Source organism: Podarcis muralis, chromosome 15, assembly GCF_964188315.1.
Source record: "Podarcis muralis chromosome 15, rPodMur119.hap1.1, whole genome shotgun sequence".
NCBI lineage: Eukaryota > Metazoa > Chordata > Lepidosauria > Squamata > Lacertidae > Podarcis > Podarcis muralis.
This window is the reverse complement of record NC_135669.1, coordinates 42,559,423-42,579,562: the sequence shown is the minus strand read 5'-3', so window position 1 is coordinate 42,579,562 and position 20,140 is coordinate 42,559,423. Positions and strand designations below refer to the sequence as shown.

Here is a 20,140-nt window from a genome sequence, read left to right as displayed (position 1 = left end):
ACCAAACTGGCTGTTTCTGTGTGCATTCTTCAGCATGTCTCTGTCATTGACTGTTGGCTTTGTCCTTGGTTTTGACAAGCATAATGGGCCTTGCTCATTGCTTTGGGAAAATGAAGCTACTGGGCGCAGCATACAACAGCTGAAAATAAATAAGTACACTGGCTCCTCACTCTCCAACCCTTGATCCCACTGTGACAGCTGCCTGTTAGCTCAGCCCTGACAAAGGATTCACACATAAGGAGAGCCCTGATGGAACAGGGCCAGATGAACCAGTACACTAAAGGCCCCTCCAGACTGGCTGTTTCTGAGTGTTCTGCAACATGTCTCTTTGTCATAGACTCTTGGCTTTATTCATTGGTCTTGACAAGCACAGTTACCATTGTTCACTGGCCAGGGAACATAAAGCTATACGTGGCGGCATAAATAAATAAGTACACAAATTCCTGCCTCCTCACTCCCCAACTCTCGATCCCACTCTGACAGCTGCCTATTCGCTTAACCCTGACAAAGGATTCACACATAAGGAGAACCCTGATGGAACAAGCCCATGTGGTTCAGCACCCTGTTCCTAAGTGGCCCCCTGGGTGCCTATGGCAAGTCTACAAGCAGGACAGCATTTCAGAGCACCTGCTTTGCATGCAGAAGGTCCCAGGTTCAATCCCTCCAATTTTCAGGAAAGGGCTGAGAATGTCCCTCGCCTGAAACCCCCAAGAGCCACTTCCAGTCAGGTCAACTATACGAAGCTAGATGGAGGAGTGGTCTGACTTCATATAAGACAGCTTCCTCTGCTCCTATTCAAATCACCCCTAAATTTGAAAATGTGACTATTCCTCCTGAATTGTACCCACAGCGAGCAACTGCTATTATGGAGTTGGAGAAAAGCTGGGTTTGGCATTGGCAGAAACCCAAGCGGTCTGGTTGCCAGCTGTCTATCGGCTCCAAAGACGAGAAAGATAAGAGATATTTTTTCCGGTGAGTTTGACCGTGCCTTGCACTGTTGCAGGTCCACAGAGCAACAAGGGCTGCACAGATAAGCAAATATATATTGACTGTGTCTTTCCCCCAAGTGAGCGACGGGATTCAGGTGGTTCACCATTTATTTGTATGTTTTGCAGAGTAGAAGAGCTAGATTGGGCTAACTGGAAGAAAGAGGTGGGAGCCCTCAAGGAGGAGCCTGCAGACTCAGACCACAACGAGACAGTGTCAAAAGGCAAGTGAAGAGCAACACCCTACTCCAGATGTGGGGAACCTGTGGCCCTCCCATCACCCCCCCATCCAGTACATCCAGTGTTTGGGGATGATGGGAGTTATAGTCCAACAACATCTGGAGGGCTACAGGTTCACCAAACCTGTCCTAAACAAGTCTAGGGGAACCTGCAGCCTTCCAGATGTGCAGTTACAACCCTCAGCAGGCAGCATGGCCCAATGCTCAGGAATGATGGGAGTTGAAATCCAGCCACAACTGGAGGAAACCACAAGCAATCCACCCCTCTGTTACTCAAAAGCCTTGCTTACCTTCTTGCCTTCACAGTCATTAATGCACTATCAGGCAAGGCTATGTGGCACTTGAGACCTTTGGACAGCACCACAGCCTGCTTGTGGCTCTCTCTTTTTTGGCTGGCCAGCAGGTAATGTTGCTTTATCAGAATCAGGAAAACAGTCGCAGGAGAAAGTCTCATGCCTGCCCATCTCCGCAGCTGAGTGACTTCTCCTGGCAAAATAGTATTTTTATTTTATTTATTTTTAAAGATAATATTCATGATGCCACAACTGCTCTCTCTATACTTCCTAGATTTTCAGATGCACTACAGGTTTTCAGGAAAAGGTCTTTCTCAGTTCTTTATGGAGGAGCTAGGTTTTTTTTTTTTTTTTAAAAAAACCATTTTTTAAATGTTGGAGATGCAGATTAAACAAAGCAGTTTACATACTGGTACATATCTTCTTAGATTGTTCTCAAATAGAAATGTTCTGAAAATCTGTTCAGGCTAATATCGCTAATATGTTAGGATACCATATACCCTTGGGTCCTAAAATATATCTGCTTGGTTATCTAAAAGATGTTATTTTGGAAAATGATCATGAAATAGTGTTCAACCTTATAACTGCTGCTAAGATTAGAATAGCTAGAGGGTGGGACATATATCCTACTATAGCTGAATGTTATGAAAACTTAGTTCATGGTAACTATGATTAAGCTAACTTATTATATAAACCAGCCCAACTTTGTTTTGGCAGGTGGAATGAATTATTTTGAATTGTTTTGGAACAAGAAGTTCAGTGATTATATGCAACCTCATGTTGCTTTCAACCTGCTGTAATAGTATTTCTTTATGCTCTTTATCTTTGGTTCATTTTGTTTAATTAAAAAACAAAACATTTTTATTATAAGAAGAGGAAGAATGCCATACAATAATGAAGGGGGAATGGATTTTGGGGGAGCTTTATATCATTCCAGACAAAAATATGCATAGAGTTTTGCACCACAGGAAGTGACAGGCAGAAAGATATCAGGAGCTAAAGGTAAAGGTAAAGGTACCCCTGCCCGTACGGGCCAGTCTTGACAGACTCTAGGGTTGTGCGCCCATCTCACTCAAGAGGCCGGGGGCCAGCGCTGTCCGGAGACACTTCCGGGTCACGTGGCCAGCGTGACAAGCTGCATCTGGCGAGCCAGCACAGCACACGGAAACGCCGTTTACCTTCCCGCTATAAAGCGGTCCCTATTTATCTACTTGCACCCGGGGGTGCTTTCGAACTGCTAGGTTGGCAGGCGCTGGGACCAAACAACGGGAGCGCAGCCCGCCGCAGGGATTCAAACCGCCGACCATGCGATCGGCAAGTCCTAGGCACTGAGGTTTTACCCACAGCGCCACCCACGTCCCTATATCAGGAGCTACCAGGGATCAAACCTGGGACCTTCTGCATACAAAGTCCCAGCTACAGCTCAGCTCCTCCTAACTTATTTGCCTGGGCACAACCGCTGACCTCCTTGAAGACTTGCCTGTTCTTACTTCACAGCCTTGACAGATGCTTCCCCATTCTGTCCCATTCCAGGGAAGCGCCTGCTGAATCGAGTGTCTCAGGGGGTGAGGGCACGATTCACGATGCCGGAGGTGGCGGAGGAACAGATGCCGCTGCAAGACGGAAGCCACTGAGGGAGAGAAACACCAGGAGGGCGTGATGGATTGCTCAGACCACGTGAACGCCCACCTCCAGCTATGCTCCTTCAATGGCTTGAGAGCAATCTGACCACGGCAACAACAAAACAAATCACTGTTAAGGACCACGCAGCATGCCTTTTACAGGCTGGGTGTTTTTTATTTATTTATACATTTTTATTAGTTTTTTGACATCTCATTTCCAACAATCATTTAACATAAATTCTTATCTTATACAATATTTTAGACTTCCATCAACAACCTCTGAAGAATGTCCGTTCTTTTTCACTTATTCTGCATTTCTTAATTTCTCTATTACTTTTAATTATCTTTAACTAATAATTCCCTTCATAATCTTCCTTGCAATATTTCACACGTTCCTCCTTACAGAACTTCTTGCAATCCTGCTAGTGTAATCTGTTTATTACAATTGCTTTTTAAATAGTTCAAATATTTACTCCAGTCTTCTAAGAATCTCTGGTCCCGCAGGTTTCGAATCCTTCCTGTTAATTTGTCTAATTCTGCATAGTCCATTAATTTCATTTGCCACTCTTCCTACGTCGGTAATTCTTCTTGTTTCCATTTCTGTGCCAGTAATATTCTTGCTGCCATTATTGCATGTAAAAACAATTTACAATCCTGTCTGTTAATGTCCTCCCCTACAATGCCCAGTAAAAATGCTTCTGGTTTTTTAATAAATGTAGGCTGGGTGTTAACAGTCTTGCTTTAGAGGAAGGTTAGTTCAAAGAGTTTCCTATCAAAGAGTTTCAGCCTAAGAACATCAGAAGGGCCTGGCTGCAGTGATACCTGGGTCTGATGCCCTGGGACCCAGGTGGATGTCAGTAATGCTCACTAATTCAGACAACTTCATGTAGCAGGTAGCAGAATAGCAACATTTTGCATGAAACAGAAAAAAGTAATGAATTTATAAACTTTGCTCAAAACTACCTGTTGCTGTTGTAATTAGGAGCAGGCTGCTCTGACCAATGAGATTAGTTTTAGGGGTCCACCGGCTGTTCATGCATTCTGTTATCCAATCATATTGCTGAAAGGGATTGTTCACGAGCTAGAGAGTGTAATAAAAGTGTTTGAATTTTGCATTCTAGGTCCAGAATTTGGAGAACTCCTCTGGGTCATTTATGCTTACTGCAGCCTGCAATAAAATCTGAACTCTTCCCACGATGCTGTTGTCTTTATTTAGCTAAAAAGCACACCTAGGTGAAGGGCTGTCCTCTCCCCCCAACCAATTGTGAAGACTGAGTGCATAAAATGGTGGATGTGATGACCAGGGAAGGGCTTACTTGCATTTCCATCAGGGGCAGGGCTGGGTGGAATAAAGGATTAATTTGTCCATCACCCCCTCTCTTTTGGCTGCTGCCAAAATTGGCAGGGTCTTGCAGGGCTTTGCCCCAAGGTGGTTTGTTGCCAGGGGAACCCACGTAAGCCCTGCTCACTTCATTAAGATGAAGCAGGAGGCTTTCTTCAGCATTGGAAGCCTGGTATGCCCCACAGAGAAACCTACGGTCTGCAAATAATAACATCCTCAAGGTCCCAGGCCTCAGAGAGGTTAGGCTGGCCTCAACTAGAGCCAGGGCCTTCTCGGCTGCGGCTCCAATCTGGTGGAATGCTCTGTCACAAGAGACTAGGGCCCTGCGGGACCTGACATCTTTCCGCAGGGCCTGCAAGACAGAGTTGTTCCACCAGGCCTTTGGTCAGGGCGCAGCCTGACTCCCTCCTCTGGCAACCTGCACAGAATTTTGCCTAATCGGTTGCCATCAATTTGATTTTAATTAATTTTTATAATGAAATATTTTTAGAATGTGTGATTATTTGACTGTTTGATTATTTGATTGTTGTTAGCCGCCCTGAGCCCGGCTTCGGCTGGGGAGGGCGGGATATAAATAAAATTTATTATTATTATTATTATTATTATTATTATTATTATTATTATTATTATTATCCTTCCAACCCCTGAGCCGAAATTCCTCAGGATGTGAATAAAGGCAGTCTCTGCAGAACTAACCTGCAGAACTCCCTGCCTTTAGAAAGTACACCTTGCCCATATGGAGTGTTAGAAGTTTGGAAACCAAGCTGGTACTCCATTTGCAGCTTAAACCAACCGGCAGTGATGGGGTGATGTCAACCCCACTCCCCCACCCCCTCCAACAACTTTATTGCTAAAGATGTCCTGAAAGGGCAGCTTGGCTGAGTGCCTTAGTTTTTTCAGACAGAGAGCCACCTATAGTTGGAGCAGCAACACAACAGTTAAACTCTCTGGGCGGCTTCCAACATTTATAAAAAAAATAAAAGACATAATAAAACATTTAAAAAGAATGATCTGTTAATGAATTTGCGTTTTCTGCTTGTTTGAACTGGAGGTAGGCTGTCTGAATTGTGCATTGCTTTGTAACGATTTGTTGGGTCTCTGGACCGTAATAAAGATTGCTATTGTTGTTGTTGCTTTTTCAGCATCAAGGTGAGCTTATTGGTCCCTATGGCAGAGAGAGAGAGAGAGAGAGAGAGAGAGAGAGAGAGAGAGAGAGAGAGAGAGAGATAAACCCCCCATTTGAGGGTGCTGTGATACCCATGGGCCCCACACTGGGGACCCCAGGTCTAAGGTCTAAGCTCCTTTTAAACCACCTGAGTTGGTGGCTGATGGTGTAAGACATCTGGGTGCCCTTGAGCCAGTTGCTACCTTCCCAGCCTAGCCTACCCCACAGGGTTGCTGTGAAGATGAAGCAGAGAGGGAGGGAGGATACATGTGTCTTCTACCGTGAGCTCTGTGGAGGATAAGTGTGATAGAAATGCAATAAATAAAAATAATGATGTAGCAAATGCCATCGTTTAAGAATGTGCTACATTAAGAAATTCCTCCTTTGGTCTCTCCTGAATCTTTCAGCATTTGGCTTCAGGAGATGTGACCCTGTTGTGGGTTCTCATATTCTGGCAGAGGGAAAGCAGCTTCTTATCTATTTAAAAATGTGCCCAAATTAATATTGGTCTGCCTAGCAGCCCAGTGTTGCCCGCACTGACTGGCAGTGGCTTTCCAGGATCCTAGAAAGAGAAAGGTCATTCCCGGAACTCGCTCCTCAAGATCCTTGTAAGCAAAGATAACCGGGATTTGAACCTGGGACCGTCTGCATGCAAAGCTTCCATCAGCCAACTTGGTCTGTAGTCAGGGATGAGGCGAGTTGTAGCCCAGCAACATCCGATGAACCAAAGATCAGGGGGCCCCCTTGCTCTGGGTGGGGTGCGAGCAAGTGTGGCAGCCCCTAGATAAAATCTGTCCTTCGGGTGGTGCTGTTTTTGGCCTGGAAAGTGTCAGAGCACCCAAAGAAAACTATGGCAGGTGAGCCAGAGTCTGGGGCCTGTTCTATCTACAACCACCTTTCCCCTCTCTGAACGAAGCAGCAAACATAGCCCAGAAGTTCCAGTTACAGATGGGTAGCCGTGTTGGTCTGCCATAGTCAAAACAAAAAAAAATCCTTCCAGTAGCACCTTAAAGACCAACTAAGTTAGTTCTTGGTATGAGCTTTCATGTGCATGCACACGTGTGTGTATCTGAAGAAGTGTGCATGCACACGAAACCTCATACCAAGAACTAACTTAGTTGGTCTTTAAGGTGCTACTGGAAGGAATTTTTTTTGTAGCCCAGAAGATGTCACTTGTCAAAATGCCGGAAGACAAAAGACGTGCGGCCCCCCACACAGGTGCAAAACTGAAACCCCTTCGAGTGGGCTTGAAAGAGAGCAGGTGGAGGAAAGGTGGTCCCTGAAGATAGCCTTTGATGCAAACGGCGCTTCGGCTTCGCCTGAAGCCTCAGAGGCTCAACCACATCTTGAAACTCATGTGAGGAAAGCCACAACGGGCTTGTCTCGAGTTGTGTCTCATCAGTGACAGAGGCAGCGGTTCTGGAAAAGGCCTCCCCTCCTTCAGGCCACAAGCAGTTGCTTCTCGTGAGTTTTATCTCAGAAGCTTTTGCACTGTCCACCCAGGAGCATCTCAGCCATGACCACTCTTCAGTTCCTCCTCCTGCTTCTGGGTAAGTGAATCATCTCTTCTGCACAATTAACAGAAAGATCTTTTTTTTAAAAAAAAATGTTGCGCTGGTGGCAATATTTTTCTCTCCGCCTCGCCGCATCTTTTTTGCATGACATAAGAAGCTGCTGTGCATATACTGAAGTCCATCTTAGTTCAGTGATGTCTACGGTCAGTACTGAATGGCAGTGGCTCTCGGGGGTTTTAGACAAGGGGACTTTTCCAGCGCTACTTGGAGCTGCTGAAGATTCAACCTAGGACCTCCTGCATGAAAAGCAGCTACACTGAGATAAAGAAAGATTTCAGCCCTTACTGCTCTGAATTAAGGGCTGATTTAAATAGGAACATAGAAAGCTACCTTATGCCATTGTCAGAACATTGGTCCATCAAGCCCAATATTGTTGATTGGGTTTCAGACGGGGGTCTCTCGCAGATGCTGGACTTTGAACTCTGCTTGCAAAGAGCAGAGTTGTGTCTCTTCCCCCAGACTCTCTGGGATATGATTTTAGGTTATGTTCCCCCTCCCCCAATCCAAACTGCATCCTATCGTGCTTTCAAAGCACAAGAGCTTCTTTCAAAGTGGTTTGCAATCATATACAAACTTCAAAAGAATTCATTCAGTAATGAGGCAAGTCACAGAGAAACCTAGTATAAAGCAGCTTTTGCAACACTGTATGTGCTAAAAGACTTAGGTCCCAAATATCGGCCTCTACAGACTTCCGCAGATATAAAAATCAGGAGAGTTATGGCGGCAGCCCTGGAGAGAAGCATTTTCTGTAGCAGCCCCTAAGCTGTGGGACTCCCTCCCACAGAGCTGTGTTGTTAAGTTTTCATGGAATCTGAATATACATCTCCTTACCCTGATCTTTGACAACTGAGATGTACATTCTTGGGACCAACTGTATTCCTGAGATAGCCATTTGTTTTAAACTGCTTTTAATGTCTCATTTTAAATTGTCGGGGTCTGCCTTGGGGTGAAGAGCAGGTCAATAAATCAAATTATTAGCAGCAGCAACAACAACAACTCGAATTCTCCAAGTTGCCGTGTTGATAAAATAGCTCAGGAAGCCTCAAGTTTCCCAAAAGTTGTTAATTAGTTAATACATGTTGCACTGAGCACCAAGATAGGCTTCTATTTCATAGGAGGAGACCTGTAGCTCAGTGGTTGAGCTTTGCATGGAGAAGGTTCACTCCTCGGTGTCTGCAGGTAGGGCTGGGAATTGTCCCCTGTGATTCAGTCACACACCCGCAAATTTGGGCTGCACCGTCATCCTTTTCACATTCTTTTTGTGAAAAAGGGAAGTGGAGGGGAAATGCTCTGGAGAGCGTGGGCTGACGTAATGTCTCCTCTAGCCTCCCCACAAATAAGTCAGAATGAATACAGTACTCAATGAACAGGTCATTTGGAAGATCCATCAAACGCTGTGGGTGGCTCTGCCAGTCAGTGAGGCGGTGAGAGGGCATGTATTTTCTGGACTCATGGGGGATCCACGCTTGTGTTTTACTGGAACACTCAGAACCACTTCTTCTTCTTTGGCGATCGCTCGTAGCTGAGTAAGATGGTCTGCCAAAGCAGGGTTTTAAAAGTGAGTCCGTAAGTGACTGTGGAGGCCAATTCTGGATCCACACATCCTTCCACAGTGGGGACATTGGTTTCTGGGCAGGAGTTGATCACGGTGTGGATTTGCCAAGCGTGCCTTCCTCTTAGCACATTTCTCCCTTGCGTCCTGCATTCGAGCGTCTTCAAAGCCCATGACACCTTTGGTAAAGGCTGTTCTCCAACTGGAGCGCTCACAGGCCAGTGTTTCCCAGCTGTCAGTGTTTATACTATATTTTTTAAGATTTGCCTTGAGACAGTCTTTAAGCCTCTTTTGTTGACCACCAGCATTCCCACTAATCACTAATGCAAAAGATGCACACTTGGGCATTATAATGAGCCTTTGCAAATTTTCACCTAAGAAAACCCTAACTCCTTTTGGCACTTGAGATGTATATTTTAGGACCCACCTTATTTTTCATAGAATCATAGAGTTGGAATAGACCCCAAGGGCCATCGAGTCCAACCCCCTGCCAAGCAGGAAACACCATCAGAGCACTCCTGACATATGGTTGTCAAGCCTCTGCTTAAAGACCTCCAAAGAAGGAGACTCCACCACACTCCTTGGCAGCAAATTCCACTGTCGAACAGCTCTTACTGTCAGGAAGTTCTTCCTAATGTTTAGGTGGAATCTTCTTTCTTGTAGTTTGGATCCATTGCTCCGTGTCCGCTTCTCTGGAGCAGCAGAAAACAGCCTTTCTCCCTCCTCTATACGACATCCTTTTATATATTTGAACATGGCTATCATATCACCCCTTAATTTTTGTGATTGTAAGTTTTTAAAAATAATAATTATTATTATTTTACATTACGAAACAGCACTACACCACCCTCCCACCCTTTCTGAAGACGTGAGGTCAGACTACGCCGAAGCTCGCATCTCTTAAATTGTCATAGTCCATTTGTGTGGCATACAGTCATAGCAACCAATATTTTATATATATAACGTGGAGAAGGTCCCACATTCTCCTCTTTTGCACTGCGCACAATAAAAGGACACCAATCCACTGGAAATGGGTCTTTTTGTTTCATTTCCATTGCTATTTTTGTTCAATGGTTAATTTTTCCGTCAGTGCTAATGGCCAGACTATTTTTATGCTGAGTCGTCAATGTTGCACCATCTAAGAATTTCCAGTATTACCAGTCTGGCTCCTAATAAAGCCGGACAAAAAGATGCATAAGATGCAGGTTCAGATTGTCTTCCTAGAAAAGATTAAGTAAAGTCTGGGCCTCTGACTAGACTTTGTCCCGTTATCTCCAATTTCTTTGAACACGGCCACCTTTGAATGCGGACACCTTATCACAAGCCCACCACATTTACATTGCAAGTAGTTTTAAGTGGCTTTAACATTGTGCTTTAATTGTCACAAGCTGCCCCGGGACCTCGGAGTGAAGGGCAGATGATGGATCACAATAACAGTAATAATAATAATTTTAAATGCTGAGGCACATTTCATGTCATGTCTGGCTTGGAGCTGAGCTGAGAAAAGTTCCTTTTCCACGGAAACTGCTCTGCTCTATACCTCTTATGTCTTCTTGTTCTTTGGCGATCCCTCGTAGCTGAGTAAGATTGCTTTCCATAAACACGGTTTTAACAATGAGTCCCTACGTAGTGACTGTGGAAGCCAATTCTGGATCCACACGTCCTTCCACAGTGGGGACATTGGTTTCCGGGCAGGAGTTGATCACGGTGTGGATTTGCCAAGCGTGCCTTCCTCTTAGAACATTTCTCCCTTGCATCCTGAGTTTGAGTGTCTTCAAAGCCCATGACACCTTTGGTAAAGGCTGTTCTCCAACTGGAGCACTCGCAGGCCAGCGTTTCCCAATTGTCGGTGTTTATACTACATTCTTTTGAGAGAGTCTTTAAACCTCTTTTGCTGACCACCAGCATTGTTGTTGTTCAGTTGTTTAGTTGTGTCTGACTCTTCATGACCCCCTGGACCAGAGCACGCCAAGCACTCCTGTCTTCCACTGCCTCCCGCAGTTTGGTCAAACTCATGCTGGTAGCTTCAATAACACTGTCCAACCATCTCGTCCTCTGTCGTCCCCTTCTCCTTGTGCCCTCCATCTTTCCCAACATCAGGGTCTTTTGCAGGGAGTCTTCTCTTCTCATGAGGTGGCCAAAGTATTGGAGCCTCAGCTTCACGATCTGTCCTTCCAGTGAGCACTCAGGGCTGATTTCCTTCAGAATGGAGAGGCTTGATATTCTTGCAGTCCGTGGGACTCTCAAGAGTCTCCTCCAGCACCATAATTCAAAAGCATCAATTCTTCGGCGATCAGCCTTCTTTATGGCCCAGCTCTCACTTCCATACATCACTACTGGGGAAACCAGAGCTTTAACTATACGGACCTTTGTCGGCAAGGTGATGTCTCTGCTTTTTAAGATGCTGTCTAGGTTTGTCATTGCTTTTCTCCCAAGAAGCAGGCGTCACTCTTTCCATTTTTAAGTTTGGAATAGAGTAGTTGCTTTGGCAGATGCTCATCAGGCATCCGCACAACATGACCAGTCCAACGAAGTTGATGTTGTTAATGCACAATGCCTATGTACCAATCTGATCTATTCATTAAAGGTTTTGGGCAAATTGGATTTAGCTGTAAAAGATTCACCCTCAGGAATTTATAATGAGCATTTGCAAATTTCCAGCTAAGAAAAGGCAAAGAAAATACCTCCCCCCCCCCCCGCCCGCTCGCTGCATGTTAAATGCTGAGAGACATTTGCGTCATGTCTAGTTTGGATCTGAGCTGCTATGCCACAAAAACCACGGTGCTCTGCAAGACCTCTTCAAGATGAGACTTCCCCATCTAGAAAAATGTGTTCTCAGGGGGTGGGGAGCTTAGTCATATCAATAAAAATAGCAATTCCATCCCACACTTGCAGTGAACCTGTTGTTTAAAGTAGCAGCACTTAATTTTGGAACTCCCAGCCCATTGATGTTAGAAAGATGCCTTTACTGCATTTCTTTCGGCACCTGCAAAAAAAGTGTTTGTTTCGGCAACCTTACCAGGGAATATAATTTTAGCCTGAGAGCGGGCGTTGTGTAACACTAAACCAAGGTTTGGAGTTACAACTGAACCACTGCTGTATCAGTGGCTTTCATACTGAAATATACTCGGAGTCCTGTAGTGATTTCATGCTCTTTATTACAGCTTGTAAAACAGTGATTGAATTGCCCCCCAAACCTCAGGCTTTTTATATACAGTGGTACCTCGGGTTAAGTACTTAATTTGTTCCGGAGGTCCATTCTTAACCTGAAACGGTTCTTAACCTGAAGCACCACTTTAGCTAATGGGGCCCCCTGCTGCCGCCATGCCGCCGGAGCACAATTTCTGTTCTCATCCTGAAGCAAAGTTCTTGACCTGAAGCACTATTTCTGCGTTAGCGGAGTCTGTAACCTGAAGTGTCTGTAATCTGAAGCGTATGTAACCCGAGGTACCACTGTACATTATATACACAATGAGTCCCGTCTGATTGGCTGATTCTGCTTCCCTCCTGGAGCCTGTTTGCAACAACTGATTGGCTGGCAGGAGAAGACCATTCTAGGATCCTACTTGCCTATTGTTCTAGGATCCAAGCTTTGTACATAACACCTACCCAACTTGCGGCTTCTTTCTCCTTTCTAGAATAAGGTGGACGGGATCTCCAAAGGCCATTTAGTCCAACCCCTGCTGCCAGGCTAGGGCCACCTATCACCCTCTGTTAAAAACCCACTTACTTCTGAGGCAGCCCATTCCTCATCAGAATGTACTTCCTAACGTTTAAACAAATTCCCACCTGCTGTCATTTCAAGCCGCCAGTCACTCATGGTCTTTCTCTCAGCTCCAGATCCTCTGAAGAGCTTTAACATTGATACCAGCTGGAGGTGGGTCTCACCACAAGTCTCCCCTTCCTTCGGACATCAGGTTTTCCAACACACAGATGGGCGACGGAACTGGTAAGGGGAAACATCTTGAGGCTGGTTGAGGGGGAAAGGAAACTGCCCCACTTCCTGCAACTGGAAGAATTTTCCAGAGAAAGGTGTAAAATTGCATCCATTGGGTCCATGTGTGTGCCAATCACCACATAAACCACTCAGTGGCTTGGACTAAGACAAAGGATTGTTTTCACACATTAAACATGTAAATTGGGTAACCAATGGCAGAAGGTCAGTCTCATTTGAAAACCCTTGTGTGATTGGCTACTGTGAAGGGGAGAAATGTGATTTTGTTTGCATTTGAATAAGAAATTACCAAATTCCCATTGCTCGGACCAATCCACGAAAATGGAAGCCTTCCACATTCACGCTTCTCCAAATTTTACGATGCGGTTCTCCAACAAACACTGTGCAAAAAAATGCATATATATATGGGGAAAGAGTACCTAAAAATGGATATATTAGCAAAAATAAAGATGCAGTTACCCTGTGGGGAAATTGGTTGCAAAAATGTACATACTGTATGGCATATAAAAATATGGAAATTAGGAAATATGTGCACTAGAGTATTGATAAATTGTCATGAGGACTTCTTGTACAAAAATAACTTGCAAACTGGTGCAGAAATGTGGGGAACGGAATTTAAGGTGGGGTTATAATTATTATTTAAGTGAGGCACCGAAATCGACAGATGTGTCCATCCTTCGAGGTAGGTTTGGCTGAGAGACAGGGGCTGATCCAAGGTCAGCACTTCAAAGAGCTTCATGGCAGAGTGGAGATTCAAACCCTGGACTCTCAGGCCCTAATCCTGTGCTCTAACCACTACTCTCTGCTTTCTCTCCCTGACTTCGCTGAGCTGGGCCTGATAGGCTTGGAGTCTGGCAACATCTGGCCATTTCTGCCCAAGAGCATCTCTGCACTACAGACTCAAAGGAGCCCCCCCAAAATCCCAGCTTTGACTTGAATGTACGCTGAGCCAGCTCTTCGGTCCCTCTACCCTAGTGCTGTCTGCTCTGACCGACAGCAACTTTCCAAGGTCTCGGGCAGACAAGGCTCTTTTCTCATCACCCGCTCCCTGATCCATTTTTAACTGGCGATTCCGGGGATCAAATCTGGGTCCTTCTTGTTTGCAAGAAAAAGTGTGTTTGCTCTTCTGTTCCGTTGTTGAGTTAACATAATTATGAAGGGATGGGGGTGTCTCTCAGATGCATGAACGAAATCTTAAAAGCTGCACAGAGGCTTGCTCTGGCCCACAGTGAGCAATATAGATGAGTGGTTTCCTCTAGCATATCCTGCCAGTGGGCTGCGCTGGGAAATAGATTTTGGTTTATATTATAAAACATGCTTTTTCATACTAGGCAGACAAGGGGAAGAATGATGACGATCACTCAGTGGAGCTTCTGCATTCAGGAGTACTCTACCCCCTGAGTAACCAAAAGCTCCAGGAGGGCTGTTGTCTTCCAGGCCTGGCTGTAGGGTGCTTGCATGTCCAACTTTGCAGGAGGACATCTTAGGTCTGCTCCAGGGCTGGAGAGCCTTTGGCCCTCCAGATGTTGTTGGAGGCCCAGCTTTCAGAAGCCAGCATGGCCAATGGTCAGGGTGCCAATGGTCAGGGTGCCAGTTCCTGGGGGCCGAGCCCTTTGGGGGGCCATATATATATATATAAGGGACACTGGTGGCGCTGTGGGTTAAACCAGAGCCTAGGACTTGCCGATCAGAAGGTCAGCAGTTCGAATCCCCGCAACGGGGTGAGCTCCCGTTGCTTGGTCCCAGCTCCTGCCAACCTAGCAGTTCGAAAGCGCGTCAAAGTGCAAGTAGATAAATAGGTACCACTCCGGCAGGAAGGTAAACGGCGTTTCCGTGCGCTGCTCTGGTTTGCCAGAAGCGGCTTAGTCCTGCTGGCCACATGACCCGGAAGCTGTATGCCGGCTCCCTCGGCCAATAAAGCGAGATGAGCGCCGCAACCTGAGTCAGCCACGACTGGACCTAATGGTCAGGGGTCCCTTTACCTTTACCCATCCATATATGAACTAACATGTGTACTCTTTAAATCTAAATGTCCTGAGCATTTCATGCAGATTTTCTCATTCTGTTGGGGTCCGCTAATCAGGCCCAAGCTGCCTTGGTCACCCAAAAGCCAATAAATGTCATATAGACAGAGGATATTCCCATAATCACTCGTTTATTCAGCTGAGTAAAACAGAGCGGGCAAGCCACACTCACCAGTGTCATGGTGAAGCCATGCCAAATAGCCTTTGTTCATACTTTTTATAGGAATTTCCCCCTTTCGAGGTTCCTTGTGCTGATAGAAACAGGACACTCTGCCTGGAGACCTTGAAACGGACAGCTGCTTGGCAGAGGGAGGTTTTCCCGAAAATCGCCCAGCAACGTTATCTGGTCTTCACATATTTGTGGCTCACCCTCCTAAATTCTAAAGCAGGCAGTTTTTTGCAGAAGCAAAATGGCATCAGTTGGGCTAACCCAAAAAACACAACAAGAGCAGGCCTCTGTGGCTTTTCCTGAGACACCAAACTTTCGTTTATTTTGGAGATTTTGAAAAATAAAAAAAGCTCAGCAAATTTGGCCACCTCCCTGCCAAAAAAAAAGCTCAAAAACTTTTGTGTCTGGATCGTCACTCTCCAGATCTCTGCTTTCACAGAGTTTCACACTAAATGGCAGGCTGGGTATATTCTCCATGTGTTTGGATCTGATCATTCTTGTTCCCACTGTTGTTCTTCTGTTCTCTGTTTGCAAAGAGACTGTTTTCTCTCTCTCTTTCTCTCTCTCCCCCCAAAAAGGATTGTAGCTGCTTCTTTGGGGCCAGGCGACTTGGGCAAGCTGTATAAATGCAACCCGCAGGATAACCATTGCGAAGCAGTAAGCCTAGGCGGTACGTACACTTTCTAATTTTTCATATTCGTGAATCCATACCTGGTCTTCCTTCAAAAGTATGCAAGGCAAGGCAGCTCGTGCAAAACGAAGCCACCCAATTTGTTGGGTGGCTTCCAACAAATTAAAACACAATACGACATCAGACATTAAAAACTTTCCCAAACAGTGGGGAGGTGAAAATAAAGGGGTGTTTGTGTGTATGTGTGTGTGTGTGTGCGTGCGTACTCGTATCTATATCCCCAGTTTCTTTCTTCTCCCTCTCAAGAAAACATTCGGAAACTGAAAAAGCTCCGGTCTGGTATTGCTGTAGCCCAAAGCCCAGAACATATCCTGGTAAGTCGCAGAGAGATTTTGCAGAGTTGAGTTATGCTCTGCTTTTGTAAAGAAAGTTGCCTCGAGCCAGGGATACAATTAAGATTGTGGCAACAAAGTCTAGTCATGTAACTAGCCATCAAGGATTAGGTGGGCCAAGAAGGCGCCCCCAGTGTTTTCTCACCCCACCAGTTGCCATGCCATGTATAAATCTTAAATTCAACATACCCACTTAATTCATCCTTTTTTTTTTAGTTCTAAGGCCACCATTTATTTCCATGCATTTATTCAACTTTGAACATTTTACACATATGGTACATGACAGAGTTGGGGAACCTGTGGTCCGGCAAAGGTCAGGAAACAGAGAGTTCCAGACCAGAGAAGCCTTCTGGTAAAGACCTCGGAAAATATGAAAAGTATCTGAAACTGGGAAGTGAACCCTGACCAGAGGGAAGACCTCATGTAAATCCCTGGGAACAAGCCTGGGAGTTAACTGGGGCAGAGTTAGGAAGGGTAATTGGCTAATATTATTGTAACCTTACACTTCAGGAAGAACTTTATGACAATAATAATAATAATAATAATAATAATAATAATAATAATAATAATAATTCTACCCTGCCCATCTAGCTGGGTTTCCCCAGACACTCTGGGCAACTTCCAACAAAACATTAAAAATACATTAAGACATTAGTCATTAAAAACTTCCCTAAACAGGGCTGCCTTCAGATGTCTTCTAAATGTCATATACAGTAGTTGTTTATTTCCTTGACATCTGATGGGAGGGTGTTCCACAGTGCAGGTGCCACTACTGAGAAGGCCCTCTGCCTGGTTCCCTGTAACCTCACTTCTCGCAGGGAAGGAACCGCCAGAAGGCCCTCGGCACTGGACCTCAGTGTCCGGGTAGAATGATGGGGGTGGAGACACTCCTTCAGGTATACTGGACCGAGGCCGTTTAGGGCTTGAAAGGTCAGCACCAACACTTTGAATTGGGGTCGGAAACATACTGGGAGCCAATGTAGGTCTTTCAAGACCATTGTTATATGGTCTCAGTGGCCGCTCCCAGTCACCGGTCTACCTGCCGCATTCTGGATTAGTGGTAGTTTCCGGGTCACCTTCAAAGGTAGCCCCACATAGAGCGCATTGCAGTAGTCCAAGCGGGAGATAACTGGAGCATGCACCACTCTGGTGAGGCAGTCCGCCGGCAGGGAGGGTCTCAGCCTGTGTACCAAGTGGAGCTGGTAAACAGCTGCCCTGGACACAGAATTGACCTGTGCCTCCATGGACAGCTGTGAGTTCAAAATGACTCCCAGGCTGCACACCTGGTCCTTCAAGGGCACAGTTTCCCCATTCAGGACCAGGGACTCCTCCACATTCGCCCGCCTCCTGTCCCCCCAAAACAGTACTTCTGTCTTGTCAGGATTCAACCTCAATCTGTTAGCTGCCATCCATCTTCCAACAGTAAGAGCTGCTGGACAGTGGTCTCCCTCGAGAGGATGTAGACTCTCCACCCTTGGAGGTTTTAAAGCAGAGGTCATGGATGCTTTTAGTTGAGATTCCTGCATTGCAGGGGGTTGGTCTAGATGACCCTCGGGTCCCTTCTAACTCTGCAATTCCATGTTCTCTCTGTGAAGTGAAAGGGGCTCCACCCCTTTGCCATCTCACACAGAGTTCTCTTTGATGCTTTGCGTTCTTCTTAATGGCCCATTCCCAAGCTAGCACCTCACCACCCTGGCTTACTTAGCCCTTAACACATGCTGATTCCAGAGGATTAGTATTGTCTAGCACACAGCCCAATGCAAACAGGTCTGGCCAAATGTCTGTCTGATACACTATTTCCCAGTTTTAACACCCCCAAACATTTATTAAATTCCGACACTTGCTCAGTCCGGAGATCACAGTCGCCTTGCACCCTCAAACTCATAACAATATAAAGTCTCTGCTTCTCGATTTCTTTGTCCCTCTCCCTTGACAGGCTTGTCTCCAGCACAGACGGCGTCAGCGGCGTCGAGTCACAGAGGAGCTGAACGGGCTTTGTGTGCTGCTTTCAGCTGACTTCCAGGAGAAGGCTTTTATCAACCTCACAGACATCAGTACGAGATGTAGATGTGTATTTAGATATTATTGGCCACAGCCGTGTTCGGTTCATCGGGTGCAGGAGGAAACTGGCCCCGTGTCCTGAGCCGCCATTTGTGTCTGACATTTCCTCTAGCATATTTCCCCCTGAGCTGTGGTTTTGTCTCTGATTCTAACCCCAAAGCCACCATCTCCCCCGACGCGGCCAAGTTGCACCAAGCCCAGTCCCTTGAGCCGCCATTTTGCATCTGATTCTGCCCCTGGCGGTTTCCCAGTTTGCATATGGTTTCCAGAAGCCCAAATGAAATGCAAACTGGCCTGAATTTCTCCCCTCATCCCTGCTCTACACAGGTACAATGGAAAGAATGTCTGCTTGCTGATTTGCTTTGACTGTCAGATGTGAGCATCGCTTTGACTTTGTCCAGCCCTTTGACTTTGTCCTGCTGCCTTTGACTGGTTCTTATCAGGTGGTCCTCCTGTTCCTTCAGATGCCTTACTGTCCCTCTTTTTTTATCGGTTTCTGCACTTCCTGTAGTCGAAACCAAGTTATTAAGCCAGGGGAGCAAAGACCGGGGGAAAAGGGACACCTACAGTCACGAAATCGGCGGCGCTGACAACAACAAGTTTGGTTTGGCTGCTAGTACTGTATGCAAAGGTGAGATTGAAAGATGGAACTTTTGTTTTGTTTAATTGATTACATTATTATTATTATTATTATTATTATTATTATTATTATTATTATTACTGTATAACATTTACATTTGATTTGGGGTTTGTTGGAGGCATGCGGCTGGGTGCTGTGAGATTCCGACCGTGTTTGGATCACACAATTAACACACTATGATACCACTTTAAACATTCATAAAAAGGTAAAGGTAAAGGGACCCCTGAACATTAGGTCCAGTCGTGGACGACTCTGGGGTTGCGCATTCATCTCGCTTTATTGGCCAAGGGAGCCGGCGTACAGCTTCCAGGTCATGTGACCAGCATGACTAAGCCGCTTCTGGTGAACCAGAGCAGCGCACGGAAACGCCATTTACCTTCCCGCCGGAGTAGTACCTATTTATCTACTTGCACTTTGATGTGCTTTCGAACTGCTAGGTTGGCAGGAGGTGGGACCGAGCAACGGGAGCTCCCCCCGTCGCGGGGATTCGAACCGCCAACCTTCTGATCGGCAAGTCCTAGGCTCTGTGGTTTAACCCACAGCGCCACCCACGTCCTTTTAAACATTCATAAAAGGTAAAGGTACTCCTGCCCGTACGGGCCAGTCATGACCGACTCTGGGGTTGCGTGCTCATCTCGCTTAAGAGGCCGGGGGCCAGCGCTGTCCGAAGACACTTCCGGGTCACGTGGCCAGTGTGACGAAGCTGCTCTGGCGAGCCAGCACCAGCGCAGCACATGGAAACGCCGCTTACCTTCCCGTTATAAAGCGGTACCTATTTATCTACCGTACTTGCACTTAGGGGTGCTTTTGAACTGCTAGGTGGGCAGGAGCTGGGACCGAACGACGGGAGCTCATCCCACCGCGGGGATTCGAACCGCCAACCATACGATCGGCAAGTCCTAGGCGCTGAGGTTTTACCCACAGCGCCACCCGCGTCCCAACTTTAAAAATTCATAGCTCCCCACAAATAATTCTGGGGCTGTATTTTGGGAAGGGAACTCTGTTGCAGCAGAAAAATAAAGACCTGCCTTGCTTTCACTGCATCCTGCCTCTCTCCATTCATCTCTGACCGATCATGGACTTAGGGGACTCAGTTTCTTGGGGAGTTAGGCAGCAAAAGCCAACCGCCCTTATTTTTCTATATCGTGAAGGGTGCTTGAAGTTGGTAGAAGACTCCCTTTCCATTCCCCTCCCAGAGCTACAGTTCCCAGAGTGTTTTAACACTCAATCTCTCTTCAGAACTGTAACTCTGGAAGGAGAATGGAGGGTCCCCTAGCAAATCTCAGCTCCCAGAATTCTTTGAATTTAAACAGCCATGACTGTTTAAAGCGGTATTATACTAATTTAAATACGTAGTGTGAATGCGGCCTCTGGGTTTGGTTCTTTTGTTTGTTTGTCTCTTTCTTCATAAAACCACTACCTCAGTGTCTGGCGCTTTCAAAGAGGGCAGGTCCCTGCCCCAAGGCGATTGCCATTTGACGCAGGAAGGCAATTT

At 46.1% G+C, this 20,140-nt stretch overlaps 2 protein-coding genes across 2 annotated transcripts in view; both read left to right on the top strand.

Annotated features, from left to right (window-relative positions):
* The first annotated feature begins 7 nt into the window (after nt 1-7).
* On the top strand, nt 8-5,078 carry LOC144325640 (transient receptor potential cation channel subfamily V member 2-like). The gene is made up of 3 exons (XM_077919389.1): nt 8-972; nt 1,116-1,210; nt 3,052-5,078. Exons 1-3 carry the CDS (start codon nt 866-868, stop codon nt 3,150-3,152), a joined length of 303 nt encoding a protein of 100 aa, XP_077775515.1. The 5' UTR covers nt 8-865; the 3' UTR covers nt 3,153-5,078.
* A 1,954-nt stretch (nt 5,079-7,032) lies between these two features.
* The window catches only part of ITGAE (integrin subunit alpha E), a 56,137-nt gene continuing 43,029 nt past the window's right edge, over nt 7,033-20,140 (top strand). Inside the window, exons 1-6 of the mRNA XM_077919826.1 lie at nt 7,033-7,197; nt 12,608-12,722; nt 15,500-15,591; nt 15,859-15,926; nt 17,881-17,998; nt 18,517-18,636. Coding sequence (XP_077775952.1) covers nt 7,164-7,197; nt 12,608-12,722; nt 15,500-15,591; nt 15,859-15,926; nt 17,881-17,998; nt 18,517-18,636 — 547 coding nt within the window. The 5' untranslated portion in view covers nt 7,033-7,163. The remainder of the gene's footprint in view (nt 7,198-12,607; nt 12,723-15,499; nt 15,592-15,858; nt 15,927-17,880; nt 17,999-18,516; nt 18,637-20,140) is intronic.